The following is a 16,364-nucleotide window of genomic DNA, read 5'->3' on the forward strand; positions in this document are numbered from 1 at the left end:
CACAGCCAGGAAAGTATGAAGCCTTGTATCTCTATAAACAAAATTCATGTTTATTCATTTGGATAGGGTTAGATTAGTCCAAGGGTGTTGTAAGAAGTAACTGACCCCATTAATAATAATGATGATAATAATTGCTTACACTTATATAGCGCTTTTCTGGACACTCCACTCAAAGCACTTTACAGGTAATGGGGATCCCCTCCACCACCACCAATGTGCAGCCCCACCTGGGTGATGCGAAGGCAGCCATAGTGCGCCAGAACGCTCACCACACATCAACTATTAGTGGGGAGGAAAGCAGAGTAATGAAGCCAAATTCATAGATGGGGATTATTAGGAGGCCATGATTGGTAAGGGCCAATGGGAAATGTGGCCAGGACACCCCTACTGTTTTCAAGAAACACCCTGGGATTTTTAACGACCACAGAGAGTCAGGACCTCAGTTTTACGTCTCATCCGAAGGATGGCGCTTGTTTACAGTATAGTGTCCCCGTCACTATACTGGGGTATTAGGGCCCACATGGACATGGGTGAACACCCCCTGCTGGCCCCTCTAACACCTCTTCCAGCAGCAGCCTTTCCCAGGAGGTCTCCCATCCAGGTACTGACCAGGCTCACACCTGCTGAGCTTCAGTGGGCTGCCAGTTGTGAGTTGCAGGGTGATATGGCTGCTGGCTGCTGGTAACATTAAAGTTACCATTGTAGCTAAGGGAAAAGGTATAAGGATTAACTTTATGTGACATTTGATAATTAAACATTTGTGCAACCAGAGCCTGATGTCATTTGAGAAAATTCACTGAGAGTCATTAAACAGTAAGCAAATTCCATTGGTCATTAAATGCAAAACTGTTCTTCATGCATTAAAATGGAAAATCAGTACATCACAACTTTGCTGAAAGACTAAAGTGAAATCCCAGTTCACCCCTCCTCTACCTTACCTGCAGACTCTTGGTATTTCATAGTGAAATGATGTAAAATAACTAGGAGGATTCCTCAGGAGCAAATATGCCCCTTCTCTCCATTTAAACACAGTTCATCCCTAACCGTCTTTGAACTCTCCAGGTAAAGTAGCATTTCAGATCCTATGTGATGCAATAAAAAGATAATAAGTACTTAGGAGAAACAGAAACAAGAAGATAATTGCAAGTTATAGTCAATATTTCCCAAAACCTGGGAAGGACCTCATTCTCCTGTCAGGCTGTGTTCCTGAGTCAACAGCATGCTATCTCTGGGCTCTGAGTGAACTTTCTCTGATGGTCTGTTATCACTAGCAAGGCAGAGCTTTAGGAGCCCAGTTTAACCACAAGAATTTTGTGGCTGAATGTGGAAGTCGTTAGACATGGAAGCTTTTTGGGCAAAGCAGCTGTGATATAATTGTAAATGGGTGGTGGGGGCTCTGTTCTCTGACTTTTGTATACGTTGTTAAACCACTTTCCTTTCCCCTCCTGTAACAGCCCGGTGAGGAATACCCTCCAGTTCCAGTCTGAGTTGTTACCATTTTTCCGTATGTTTGTTGCAAATGCTATAGAACCTCATGTCCTGTTCACCCCAGCACACCCCCCGTCCAAGGCCTTGGGGATGATGTCAGCCTTGCTTTAGTCCCACATATGATGTAATTGTTTACTGCTTGTTTACTTGGCTCTTCCTTGTGAGATATCACACTCCTTCAGGACTTGCTTTCCAGATTTAATTACAGTAGAGGAAGCATCAGCACACAGCCATATTTGGCGTCCAAGTTTTGCCTGACAAAACAGAAATTACATCATCTGTAATTTTGCCTGTTGTTGTGAAGATGACTGCGGCAGATACTGTTTGTCTTTGCACCCATGTCTTAATGCTGTGTCCACCGCATTTGCCTCACTGTCTAGTGTTTCTTGCTCTGCTGTCCACTGAGTAGCCCGAGGGCCTGGTCTGTGTCTTGGAACAAGCTGGGCTCCGGTTCCACAGCAAATTTTATTGCACTTGAATCGCATTGAATTAACCATTATTCCCTCTGTGGGAATTTGTCTTGGACATCAATGCTCACAACATATAACATATATGACGATAATACAATACAGCAACAGTACGATACCGTGATACAAAACATTTAACAACATTGCTAGGTGGGAGCTCAATCCAGTATCATAAAATTAAGATCAGACAATTAGCTGGTAAAATGTCTAAAACAACATCAACAACAATAGTAATGAGATCCCTACCTCCAAAACAATCTTTTCATTGTTCATTTCATTGTTCATTTCAAGTAAATGCTCCATTAGTCTTTATACAGAGGATCTGGTGCGTCCTTCCAGAGGGTAGGAGAGTATATTCTAAAGAGTGGATGAGAGGAGTCATCCAAGTTCTTATGTCTTAGAAACGCAGGGTGTTGTGCACAATGGACACAACAGGCGGTTCCAAACATGCTGCCATGATCTGAAATGGAAATCTGGGGCAGTTTTCCTTTGCTTGGACTTCAGTGATGCAGCCTGGGATTTCTTGCTCCGAGGATGACGGCATGCCGAATTCCTGTCGCACATCTCCCATAGTGCAAAGAGAGTGTGCGTCCTCCATCAGCCCGCTGTTTTTGGGAATAGTGTCAAGTTTTATTTCCAGGGAGTTCCTCCACTTCAGGGGTAGAATCGGGGGAACTGGGAGATGAGCCTAAAAGACTTTAGTGAAGATAAACAGAACGAAAGTGCAGATAAAGGATTAATAAAACCATGTGATTATTTGTGTATTGACAAATGACCAGATTTTATAGTTTATAAAGCAAGAAAGTGTTTTTGCACCATTACTGTTTAAAGTGTATAAATGGTACATGTCCCGAGCAGTAGCCAGTGTTGCTGAGTTTTTTCAGTTTCAGTGTTTCATGAGATTAGGACTTAAGGAATGTGCAGTGGTACTAAAATATGAGATTCCTGATCCTTTGAACTGCAGTACGTGGAGGATGAATGGTGTTGGGGTTGTGTACTGTAATCAGTTTCCTATCTCCTTATGACTTACAAAAACATTGTTGATGCCAAAACATGAGAAAGAAGCTTAGCAGAAAGCAAGGTTTCGCTTGGAAACGGGACAGGAAAAAATCAGCAAAGTTGTTTATGCGAGCTGTGTCTTTGTTTTTGTTAGTCCTTGTTTTAAATTACCTCTGTTTTTATGTTAATTATATCACAAAACAGATTAAGAGACTTAGTATTTTAGTCTAAAAAATCATTCAGAGCTAGCTTGAAATTGGAGTTTACTCTAAATTGATATGCACATTTATAATCAATTAATTGACTAAAATGTCAGTTATGTGTTTAGAAAAGTGTCTGACATTTGGCTGTTTATTTGCTAATTTATTTTACTTTGACTTTATGGCTGAGTATTGCCTCTTAGCTAAAAAAAACATTTAATTTCAACCTCGTACACCATTTACATTTTTCCATTAAAATAAAAAATGTGCCACTGAAATTCTGTATAGGCATCTTTCTTTTATAATGTCATCGAAACGGTTTTGAAACGTTTAAAACCACATATCAGAGCTGTGTTTTCTGCTTTTTACAAACAGAAAGTTTAAGCATTTTCTGAAGACACAGACGCTGTTACAGCCTCCAGCAAGATATGTCACTCCCATACGCTGTCCACACCAGCGTGTAATTCTAACTTTAAACAATGACTCGTGGGTGTAAGGTGCCCTCAGACACAGGACTCTTGTACCTCAGCTTTTGCGGTACTCCACACATCAGAGGGAAATGGCCTGAATCCGCAGACATATATCTCTGAATAAATCAATCAGTATCAATAATGAAGCATGCAGCGCTGTGCAGACTTCAGAAAGGCAAGTGCTGCTTTTGGCACTGAGCTGACGAAACACTGTACGCGCTTCTGATTCGGTTTGTTAGCCGAAGCCAATTCGGCTTGCTGCCTGCTGTGGGCCGAGAAGGCAGTGCCCGTTTTCACCTGCAGCTAGTCTTAATGCACAGACCCTGACGGGCGACATGGTGAGTGCTTCAGCTTTAGAGCAAATCAGGGACTTCAAAGGAGGGTGGTAGCGCTCGTGTGGAGTGAATATTGCCCGATGGTGTGTCTAAAAAGACTTAGTGGCATTTGAAAAGATAGAACGATGGCGAGGTGGTGTTATTTAGCAGTGGACTTAGAAGCCTTTTTTGTCCGTTGATTGTATTTTTATTATTTTATTTGCTCATCGCTGTTAGGGAACATGAAGTGGTTTACAATGAAAGCCTGTTCGCTTTTTGTTTCTGCGGGGTATGTGTTTGCGGCAAGCATGCTGGATTTGTCCTTTCATTGTTTTTTTTAATGTTTTTTTTTTTGCATTTGAATTTCTTCATGCAAATGAAAACCTGAACGTAGATTTGATTTCTAGTTTCTATAGCAACAGCATAAAACACTACAAAGCCCTCAAAAAAAAAAAGAAAATACTCAAAAGTTTCTCTGCAGTTGCTTTCATCCCCGTGTGGCTGTAATCATCAGAGGAAATTAGCATACTGGGAAACAGAACATGTTGTGGAAAGCAATTGTTAATTGGGAGCGAGTCTTGCTGAGCAGGCGGGCCCTGGTTTGAGCCAGCGATAAAAACATCTCCCATTCAGGAGAAAGGTTCAGGCCATCGGCATTTCCGTTTTCCTCTGGAATCTGGCTGATCTATACAGAATCCGCACCACCACCAGTCCTTCTTGATCAAAACCATTCCTCTTTCAAGGTGCAGCGCCGTCCTGCAGCCTGTGCTGCAGTGCGGAGAGGGCAGTGCTACCTGCCTTTCATTAACCATGAAGGCGTCTGCTTCAGGGATCCAGGCCTCGCAGCAGGAAGCTCAGTGATGCAGCAGGGAACATCATGATGGCTAAGGCTTGGCGTTTGTTGGGGAAGATAAAGCAGAGGCAGGTGGGCAAGGCTTTAAAACAGGAGAGTTAAAGACAGAACATTACAGAGATTCTGGGGAGCTCCTTTGGCTGAGCTTTGAGCCCTGAAAGCTAGTGGCACTTGTCATTCATATTTTAAGGGCTCTAAGATGAACAAAGCTCAGCTTCCGAGAGAGAAGTCAGCTTGTATGCAGCTGCTTTTTCCTCTGGTTGTAAAGCACGCTCGCACGCAAGAAAAGTAATTAATATTCACAGCAAAAAAGGAAACCACATAATCCTTTTAAATGTACACACTGCACAGATATTAAAAAGTGCAGGTAAAGAATTCTGGTCTATTATTTTTATTTTTATGACTATTAAAGTGGGTTAGGCACACTTAAAATGCATGTTTTAAATTCACAGCTTTGTTATAGAACAGCCTTCCCAACAGCGATTCACCATGCAATTGTGAAACAAAAGCCCCTTTTGATTTTTACACAGTGTGACCTTTTTTGATTTGGAGAGATTGGTTTGTGTGGAAATCAATAAGCTGATGTTCAATTGAAGCTGCCTTATCTCTCAGAACACTCCTCTACGCTATTTGCAGGTAGACTGGGAAGGATTGAATAGTAGAGCTCTTCTCATCCCACAGTAATTGAGCACTCTGATAGATGAATAAATTGCTTGGCTGGCACCTCAGGAGACTGCTATTAAGAGTATTTACTAAAACTAATGCAGTCTGAAATGAGTCTGACCAAGGATGATCCCCGAAAACGAGGAATCCAGGCCTGTGGTGACCTTGACATCCCTGATAGCATGATTAGCTTATGCTCTTATTTGCCCAGTCTGATTTGCTTTGTTAACAGTGTAATGGTTATTTGAATAGCCAAGGCTGTGTCTAACTTGCAAGTACATGGGCATTTTGCAGTTTGCATTTTTGTCATCTCCGTATCACACTCTTGTCTTAATGAGTTTTTGTACTCATTAAGACGCATGTTTAATTAGGCAGCCGATCATGACGAGTTGAGCTTCTTTGCACCCAATTTTTTTTGGGTGCTGCACCTGTATTTCCAGTGCACACCAACACATTCTTAAGTAGGCTCATTATGTTCATGTGGTGGAGGTCTCCTCCATTACAGTGGGATTTTTACCAGCCCTGTCCAAGTGAGAGGTGTCAGGATTGAGTTAAATTGAACTGGAGGGGCAAAACAAATCTTCACATCTTTGTAGCTACTCAGGTCGTCTGTCAGGAGAACTGAGCTCCCTGAGACCAAGTCCCACCGATATTAATGACAAACAGAAAGGCACAATAATATACATTTTGCCCAGCATCAGGAGCTGCGCCTTTACTGCCGGCTTCATGACATAGAGAAAAAGTAGCGTTGCGATGTTTCTGTACTACAAAGTGAAGTAGAGGAGATGCTTATAAACAAATTTTTATCCAGCTGAAATATTGCACATACTCTGGGCGCTGTGAGGTGAATTTATTTAGTGTGTGTATATATACTTAGTGTGGAAAGAAAGGCAGATCGAATCAGGTATGTGTTGAAGTGATGGTGAGTCATTCAGCACTGTAAACCGTTTGCAGGCTCGTGCTCGTCCTCCCCCGTGTATTTTTGAGGTCTGTGTAAAGAAAAGCATCCAAGAACCAGCTTTTATTTATTTCAGATAAATTTGCCTGTTCCAGGTTTGTTTCTGCCTTCCCAGTCTCTCTCTCCCCCTCCATTCCTGTTCGCTCGTCACAAGAACATCTGATCTGGAAGTGGCATCTCTACGCTTTTTTGAACAACTCACTGGCTTTGTTTTAAAAAGCATCAGAAGACTCCTAGAACATTTGGTCCTGATATGAGCGTTAAAGAAATTGAATCAGTTCCGTTCTTTCTTAGATCACTCGGTTTTTGTAACAAAGTCAAACATTCCATTTCCAGTACATTGGTTATCTACATTAATTTACAATGTGTTTTTCTCTTTATTAATGCATGATTGAAATCCCCTAACATGTGACTTCTACAAATCACCCCCTATACTAGATTAAACTGTTGATATGCAGCTATTGTAGTGGAAGGCAAAGTGAATCATCTTTTTTTTTTAAAAAAGATTGACTTCAAAGTACCCCTGATAGATCTTATCTTCAGTGGCAGAAAAAAAAAAAGTATTGGAATATAATGACTTCTCCGTCTCCTGTAATACAATATGTAAAAATAGGACACAACCTTTATTGAGGCTTAATGAGATTTTACAGGTCTTTTTTGTATTATAAAATAATAATAATTGACAGTGATTTAAATAGAAAGATTGGCATGTCCTATAATTGGAGAGACAGACTAATTCTGCCCGATTCCTTTAAGAGACACTGAGCTTTTGTGCGAATCAATGGAAAACCAACCAGCTGTTTTTTGCTATGTGCCTCCTAGGAGCATCTGAAACCATTTAAATCAAAAGCAGTCACAGTTTCCACTGTGTGTTATAGGCATTCCACAAGCCCCTGCAGCCTGCTGGTCTGACTCTCTCTGTAGGGGGCACAATACAAAGTGGGCAGACAGCACACTGGTCTCCCTTCAGGAGACCTCAATAAAGGCACACAAGAATAGCCTTTGAGTCATCACCCTGCTCGGGTTAAAACCTTTCTGAACTTAGATAAGTCCTGCTCTTTCTTCCCTTTGTTTGAACCTTCCTTGAAAAATAAAGGTTTTAGCACATACCTTTTTATACCCCAGCGATTATCATGGCCATTGTAATGGCCGACGGGGAAGAATAAATGTGCATGCGTAAATGCTTTTTTCTCGTTACTCCTGGAGCATTCGTCAATTTTTGTCTCTCCATTGAAGCTGAGGTCGAAAAGTGTATCTTTCATGTAAACACGCTGGGCAGGAGAACAGTGGAATGAGCAGGCTGTTTTTAATTAGATGGCAGTAGAAGACCACATTAAAAACAGTTGTGATCGTAGGTTCTTTGGAGAAAATATTTGTATTCTGAATAATTTATGATATTTAATATAAAACTCATCCACAAATTAGCTTCTGCTATCCTCGTGAATGTTTCTTCTGCAAAATGTAAAAATGTAACAGATCTGTACTGGAACCAGCTATAGTATATCTAATGAGATCCAATTACCCCTAGTCATTTCCGTATCGCCAATCTCAAAAAAGACTTTTAAAAATAACATCAAGTTGAAAGTGTTGCTCGGTGAATTAGTTTCAGTGCCAAGTCAGGTCAGCCCAGTGGGTCTTTTTCCGAGGTTTTGGAATGGAAGATAGAGGAATGGGGACGACATGGAGAGAGCAGGGGGCACGCAGGTGGTACTGATGAACTCCCGGACAGCTGTGGAGTGGATGCCTCTTCCTCCCGCACGGCGCTCAGTCGGGCTTGTTTTAAAGCCCCGCCGTGTGACTGAAGCTGTCAGCTGGTCTCAGGAAAGGCCTTCCTACCCGGTGGTCTGTTGTCATATCGCCTTTCACTGTGCGCAGGATCAGGAAGTCTCGTTAGATCAGAGACACGGCTGGGCGCCTTGCAATGTGTTCCCGCTTTGCTCTTTAATATCTAGCAGTAAGGCTGCACGACACAACCCTCAAGCAGGGGCTCAGGCTGGAGGGACGCAGGGCTGTGCTGCTTCTGTAACCTGGTGCTTTTATTCCCCTGACAACACCAGTGCTTGTTAAACTTTCTCTTTCCTGTTTTTCTGTTAACGTGCTTAGCTTTTCCCATATCTCTGGTCCACCAGACTGTTTCATTAAAAAAGTTTTTTTTTTTTTTCCAGGATAGGTAACAATACAGAATGGGATTTCCCTGAGGTTTTCATGTTTGTTTGGTGGGCCAAATTGGTTCCACTGCAGTTCTTGACTAAAATCGTTTTATCTGTAAGTTAATTTGCGCTCAATTGGATAATTCAAAGAACCTGACAGCTAGGGTCGGAGAAAATCTTATTTGAGAATCCTGATCGTGGTGTACAAGCAGGAAAGCAAAGCTGGAACAAGGAAATGTTTGATGGAAGTTAATTTGATGGTGTGTATCATTGCTAATTTAGGATATGACTTGCAGTTTTAGTGCCCCCTTCTTCTCCTGACTCCGAAGCAATCTCTGATGGCTGCTTTAATCAGCTCCAGTGCTCTTGGCCCAGAATGACTGACATATGGATGTTAGCCTTTTTGATACCAGGCTGAACATATAACATAAACCTGATTATTCTAAATTAAGGCGTGCATATTGTAAACAGACAATAGCTCTGTTAATTATAACCTGACTGTTTTTCTATTTAATATCTATGACAAGCTTGTTCTCTTTGATGACTACAACCAGAGTTTGTGACCATGAGAATGTTTTCTATTCTCTCCTTTTCTAATTTTTGCTTTATTTTTTTGTCTTTTGTGATTCTTCAGAGTTAGAGCCTTTTTTTTCTTACAACAGTGTTTCTCACAGTCTCCGGGGAGGGAACAAGAGAGCTGTTTTGAAGGGAATAAATATTCCAGTTTTGCATTTCTAACTGCGGGATCCTTTGATCTGGCTTTGGGTTAGTTATCATTCCGTTTGGATGAGTTCACATTGTCTTCCTCCATCCCCTTGCCAGAACGAAACAATCTGCATACATTCCGTATGCTTGTAGACCTTAATTCTCGCCATCAAGCATTTATACTGTACATTTATACATGCTCACACAAGTGTATGTTTGCTGCCTGTATATGTACGTACTGTATGTGAACAGCTTAGCATCACCCTGAAAAGTAGAAGAGGAAAACACATTGTGGTTGTTGCGCGTTCTTCAGTGTGGAATAAACCTTTACTTGTTTCTTTGCAGCCAGCAGACACTGACACAGTTCCCTGCTTGAATTTCTGCTTTTATATACAGTATATACATATGCATATATGTGCTGGATATATGCGGTAATATGTAAACATATAGTTAAAGATATACAGTCTGGGAAACTTTACTTAATTCGCTCAACATTCTCTTCAGCTTTCTGGGATGGATGAGTATTCAATGAAATTATAGGGGGTGTCGAACAACACTTATTACACTTAATAATTTATTGGTGAATAATTTCATCACCAATGAAACATCCGGAGCGTCTGAAATGACGGCCAGAATATAGTGCTGTTGCAGTGACTCATAGTCCATACCAGCTGCACTTGAAATAGTGTTATTATAGACATCATATAGATTCAGTCCTTACATTACTCTTTGTCTTTTGAAGGGATACCATAATAGGTGCTGTGAATTAAAATGATCACATGGTAGTCTGCTGCCTTTGGACTTCTGATGCACAGTTTTATTCCCCACTGTGGATAGAGAAACAGATGTTGTGCTTATAGTACCGGTAAAGTGTTCAGTCCACTTTAGATTACAGGTGAATGTATTCTAAATCTAAAAAGACAGGAAATTAAAGGATTTCTCTATGTTTTATCATTCATTTCAATATTGCTCATTTCTAATGATGAGGTTGGTTATGTGAAGGCACATATCGCAATTTATCTAGGGATCACTTGGTTTTATTATATTTTAGATAAAGCACACTGCATATGTTCCTGCCTTAATATGAGAACAGCTACAAAAGAGTCTGGAGTCAACGATTAGTAGCAGTGCCTTCATTATGTGGATACCAGCTGTGCGAATTCACCCTGATGAACTGCGGCATTTTCTGAACAGCCCTTAATTACTCTCTGCAGATATTAATAACACACTGACAACTTAAACAGGAATGAAATGAGTTCTTATGCTGTTCACTGCTGTAACCCTATTATGTTTTGTTTCATGTTTCTGAGTCTCTGTTTGTTTGCTTCTTTGTTTAAATTCGTGAAGATCTATAACTAATCAAGGTCATTGCTTAAGATTAAAGCCTTTTTTTGTGAGTCAGGCCAGTTCTGTGGCGTCTGCCTCAGGGAGTAAAATCAGACTCCCGTTACACAGGAATTTGATCCATTTTGACTTCAGCAATCTGTGGGCACATATTGCAGGTTTGCACTCAGCAAGGTAACAGATGTCAGCATCTGGTTTTGACTTGTATCCCAAAGTCTGCAGCGTGGAAAACCTGAACTGGCTTAGACTGCTGTGCAGGGGGAGTGAAATTGGAGATTTGCTTTGGATTTACACTTTCCTGAAGCATGATTTCTTTCTGTAAACAAATATGTGGGTGAGAGTGGACCGTCAGGGATCTGGGGGGGTACAGGTGGGCTCAGCTTTCCAGTCTTCCTCGCCACAAAGTGTACAGGAAGTATTACTGAGCCTCTTTCTGACACTTGTGTTTTGCATCTCTCTTAATGTCTTCCTGCTACAAACCACGTCTCGAAGGTTAAGAGGATTTCCTTGGTTCTGTCTCCGTGCCTGTAATTTGGACCTCCTCAGATGCCACTTCCCAACCCAAAACCATTTTAAGCTGCTGACCTCAAAGCTCAGGCAGTTCCAGCTCTCTCTAACCTCTCATCAGGCCCAGAGCATCCTGATTGATTGTGACAATTCTGCCAGCTACCACTCTCCACACCCTCTGTCGCCGCCACCCACCTCACACACTGCTCTCCATTCATTTCTAGCAGGAAGGAGAAGAAACTAACAAAAACAGAAAATGGGTGAATCAAGAAACTCTCAGCAGATACATGAGCGGGAAAGAAAGTTCATTGTTGGGGAAAAAATATCCATCCAAATTGTTTTTTGAATGTTTCTGATGTTAAAGTGTTTTTTTTTTTATGTTCAGAATCTGAAAATCTGTGTTGTGGCTTTTGATAGCAGGCCACAGAATAGACTGTAATGGAGGCCTTACATTTCTCTCTCTCTCTCTCTCTCTCTCTCTCTAAAAAAAGGCAAATTAACCATTAAAACTTGGTTGACAAATCCTCAAAGTTGAAGGGCCACCCAGCAGCTCTGAGCCTAAATATAGATCCTGCATCACTGAGAAATCAGCCCTTCTGCAGGCAGCAGTAGTACTGATAGATTGGGAGGGAGAAAGGGCACAAAATTATTCAAAGGGTTATGGCAAGGACTGGGACAAAACATGGAGGTTATCATCGCAGTTGAATACATCATATTGTATGGCACTGTGCAATATTGGTAAGATTTGCACTATAGAACATATGGACAAAAAGTTTGCAAGCGAGAGTAGGCCATTCAAACTATCAAGCTCATTTGGTTTTTAATTTAGTAGGTCCAGCTGTGTCTGGAACAAAGCCAGGGTGCCAGCTTCAACAGTATGACTGGGGCAGCTTGTTCCAAGCTCCCACGACTCTGTGTGAATGGTTTAGATGCACTTCTTTTTTTTTACCCTTAACCTCTTACCCCTTTCAGGGTGTGTGCAGGTTCATGATAAAAGCAGAGTAAAGTAAAGTGAAATCAGAGTAAGTCACGGCAGAGGGCGTGCATGTGCATCTGCAGTGCGGGAGTGGAGTGGGCCACCTGTCTCCTCAACTGGGCTGATGTGCAACGCACTACTGACAGTGCTTCCAGACAGGGTAAATCAAAGTACTGCAAATACCTCAGATGGGCGGTTCTGCGACTGACACATGTAGGACACACGGGCTTGTTTCTGGGCTTGTTGCTGTCCCATTTACGGTACTTGACATATATTCTTTGTGTTTCCATTGAGAGTGGCTCCGGCTTTTCCTAAACGAAGACATTTCCCCAACAAAAGCCACGAAACACAATTTAGTTTAGGAAAGCTTCCAAAGGGGCAAGTCTAGCCTTTTATGGCAACAGTAGAAAGAAACGTCAAAATGAAAAGCGAAGTGACTTTTGTGACTGAATCGTATAATGATGGGGGTTGACGGGGGGAGTAGACACTCCAAGGTGAGCAACTGGCAGACACAGAAGTATCCAGTTTTGTATTCGTGGAGTGCAAGAAGCTCCTCTCCCCTCCTGTGTGCTCATCACTCACACACACACCTCCTTTTCGGCGTCTGCCGAAGCTCGGAGCCTTTCATTGGAAAGTTTGTGTGCCGGTTGTCGTGTGAATGTTTTTGTGTATGTGTGTGTTCCACATCAGAGCTCCAGAGAAGGTCTTTTGTGTCTGGGCTTGCCCTGCAGGCAGTCGTGTTGCGAGGCAGATTAATAATTACAGAGTACACAGCATCGGGAAAAACAGTTTCTGGATCTTTGATGTCAGACATGAGAGAGACCAAAATTACAAAGAAAAAATGTTATAAAGAGGAAAGGTCCTACAGTTCCTTTTTTATTTTTAAGGCTGCATTTCCTGTTATTGTTAGTGTCTACTGTTTGGCAACACATTAAAAAGGGAATATAAAAAAGAAGGCCTAGTGCCGTTCCCAAGAGGGAGCCCAAGTTTGTCATAGCAGTGGCAACAGAGCAACAGAACAAAGGCACTATTTTTACTTCCTGAGTTGTGTGATCCGTGTATTTTTACTTTTCCAGTTACTTTGTAATGCAATAGGCAATATCACATCATGGGCCTTGAAACTAAACAGCACATGAGTTATTTTAAGTAGCGCTTATTGTATGTGTCGCTATAATCATGTGTAGCTGAAATCCTTTTATGAAGTTATGGCTAAAATGTGCAGTTTGGCTTGGATGGCCTCTGTACTGTCTCTTATTCTTTTTTTTTTCCTCCATGAAGATCTCTGTAATGTTTTCAAATAAAGATACTCTGGGTGGAGAGAAGCAGTTAGTGAGAGAGCAGTGTTCCCGGCAGAAAAGTGGCATAACTCTGAAAGTTATTGTTATTGTATGAAGGAAAGAGCACTAAGATGTGAGTAGTTGTGTTGCAGCATAGCAGTGGATGTGGTTGGGAGTGTGTTGTGTGGCTGAAGTCTCCTGAATACCTATTAGAAATGATGTAGAGACATGAGGACTGAGATTACCCCATGTAATCCCAGCCTGGTATCGTCGCTTGTCTGTTCAGTTGTATCTCTATAATGTTAAGAAATCAGCATATTGCTGTCACTGATATTTGTGACTATACAGCACATCAGAGTAATAAACTGTACTCTCATAAGGGGTGTGCAGATATTAAGTGGTTTTCCTTGATTGGCAAATGAAAGACAACTTGTGGCACTAAACCAGCAGAAAACCCTAGCCTTTTATCTTCTTGCCTTTATTCATATCTATGATATTTAATCCCAGCATAACACATTTCATTAAAAACTGAAATGAGATGTGAGAGCTGAGGTCGTAATTCCTTTCAGTAAATATTCATTTCTTCCAAAAGAAACTCTCGTATGCGGCTCATCTTGTAGTCTTAATACCTCAACATTCCATTAGGGAAGAATCTACTTTCTAATTCCAAAATACCTCTTAGATCCTGAACTCATACTCACAGCTTTTTTGTTGTTTTTTTTTTTTGTCCAAATGACTTTCTGGATTTTCTGTGTAATTCCAAGGATTATTAAAGGACATAATTCCTTATCTTCTGAACCATGTGAATAGGCTATAATGCCTTCCTTCCATTCTTCAATTAAGAGGGAATACTTTGTAGGTTTATCATGTGAAGACACAGTATCACAGGTTTAAAGTATTTAGGACATATGTTTTACGATCTTATTAACTTTGTTTTGGTTGTAAAGTTGATTTGCATGTACTGTTGTGATAAAATCTTGAACTGTTCTGCTCTTTTCACTTGTTTTTTCCTTCCTTACGCAGAAACACACAATTCTTTGGTGATCATCCACTAAAATCTCAGCCTGTTTGTTATAACCGCCATCAAAACGGACACTGGCTTAGGTATAGAACAGCTGAAAGGGAAAGTCCAAGACCGGAAAGCATGGCGAGAGATGAATTAGCCTATAGAATCGCCGAGAGTCGGATCCGACTGACCGGATAACATCATCATCATCACTTAACTCTAATAGATCTATGTTTGTAGTGCAGAAAGTAGTCTTTTGCTTTTGTAGCTGTGTAGAGGGGAACAAATGATATTAATGATGAGGAAGACCTGAAAACCAGTTCATCAGACCTGACCAGTACATGTGCTGGATGAGCTCTTAAGACACTTCGTATTGACAGCTTGTGTGTTGTCACCTCGAGTTGCTGAGTTGAAGATGCCGAATGACAATCTTGGTTTAATCTCTGCCCAAGCTCAGCGGTATTAATATGAGACAGCAGAAAATACCAGTGGAGCCTCTGAGTACATTGTTGATGCTCAGAAGACGCATTTATTCTCATTCTGGTTTTTAAGATATCTCAGACTTTTGAACAGCTGTTCAAAGATGGAAATGCACCTACAGTATATACTCAATAAGAGTGGATATGAGGTTACAGAGGTTGTATATGCCAATTAATTTGTATACATATATTTTGCATCTATATAGCAGGGTTTGCTGGAGTAATTTGCTCAAGGGAACAGCAACAGCTTTGCAAGCTGAACCCATGAGATTTCTACCTTCGATCTGGTCAGGATTCCAGAGCCGTAACGGCAATGTCACTACAGAAGCCTCCTGTCCGTTCCTTTGCTAGGCAGAGTTTATCTAAGGGCGTGCAGACTTTTTCTAACTCCATGGTGTTTTGGAGTTTCCGCAGGTGTGAGGAGAGAGGCCGCACTTTGTGTCATGTCATCTTGTACAAACATGACATTGGCCTCTCAAGACGCCCTCCTTCAAAAAAGGGGGTTCGCTGTCTACTGTGAGCGCGGCAGAGCTTTCTGTCACTCGTCTGTTGGTCCGGGTGCATGCTGAGCTCATGTGTGGCCGGGTCTGTGCCTTCTGCTGTGTTTCAGGGAGAAGGAGGAGCAGCTGGGGCGGCTGGCGGGGCAGCAGAAGCTGCAGGCCCAGCAGGCGGAGCAGGCCCTGGAGCAGTTCAGGAGGCAGGTGGAGCTCAGCTCAGAGAAGGCCTACTCTGACATGAAGCAGCAGGTGAGAGGCAGGAAGGAGCAGTCCCTGTGAAGACTGGCTCAGATCTACAACCTCCCCATGACAGTGTCATTGTCTTTTGGGTTGGGAGCAGCTGTGCAGGAACTGTGTTTTTCTCTAATTTCCTTGTTCCATTTTTTTGGTCTTAAAATGAGCCAAGACACTCTTCAGTGTTGTTCCTCCTCACTGGCATTGGAACTCACTGCTGCATCTGAACATTCTCTGATGCTGTTGATATCTGTCCCTGCTTTGTGCTCCTTAAGAAATAAACACAATGGGAACAGGACCCAATAGCATCCCAGGATCCAAGTCTGACTTGCCTGCTATACACAGGCCTGTGTCTGCTGGACAGCACACCGTCATGCTGGTGCTCTGTTCTGTGTGGGTTCTTGCAGTGATGCCCACAAAGCCCATGGCTGTACACTGAAACAGACAGAGAGCATAAAATGGCAAGATGTGATGCCCAAATCGCCTCAGTGGTTTTGACATCATGCCTTATAAAAATCCCCTTCACCACAGTGGTGAGCCTCATCCCGCACAAAGTGTGTGCCGTATCCTGTTTACCAAAAACTCAGAGTTTGAAGAGAAAGAAACACAGAGGACTGAACAAAAATGTTTTGTTCTTTTGTTTTTGGAACAGCCGGCATAAACTGTTTTTTTTGTAGTCCGGCAACTTGTATTTGCTTTCTGCCCTACAACTGTGGAAGGTAATGACAGTGAACCTCTGGCTTAGCATGATGCCTACACAGTCTCATTTTTATAGTT

The 16,364-nt window shown here is 41.9% G+C and overlaps 1 protein-coding gene across 7 annotated transcripts in view; it reads left to right on the top strand.

Moving 5' to 3' along the window:
• Positions 1-16,364, top strand: part of cep112 (centrosomal protein 112) — a 148,981-nt gene that overhangs the window by 57,587 nt on the left and 75,030 nt on the right. For all 7 annotated transcript variants that reach the window (XM_088600159.1, XM_088600158.1, XM_088600157.1 and 4 more), the window contains one exon: positions 15,467-15,602. In XM_088600159.1, coding sequence (XP_088456285.1) covers positions 15,467-15,602 — 136 coding nt within the window. The remainder of the gene's footprint in view (positions 1-15,466; positions 15,603-16,364) is intronic.

The sequence above is a fragment of the Lepisosteus platostomus genome, chromosome 11, assembly GCF_059453375.1.
Source record: "Lepisosteus platostomus isolate fLepPlt1 chromosome 11, fLepPlt1.hap1, whole genome shotgun sequence".
NCBI lineage: Eukaryota > Metazoa > Chordata > Actinopteri > Semionotiformes > Lepisosteidae > Lepisosteus > Lepisosteus platostomus.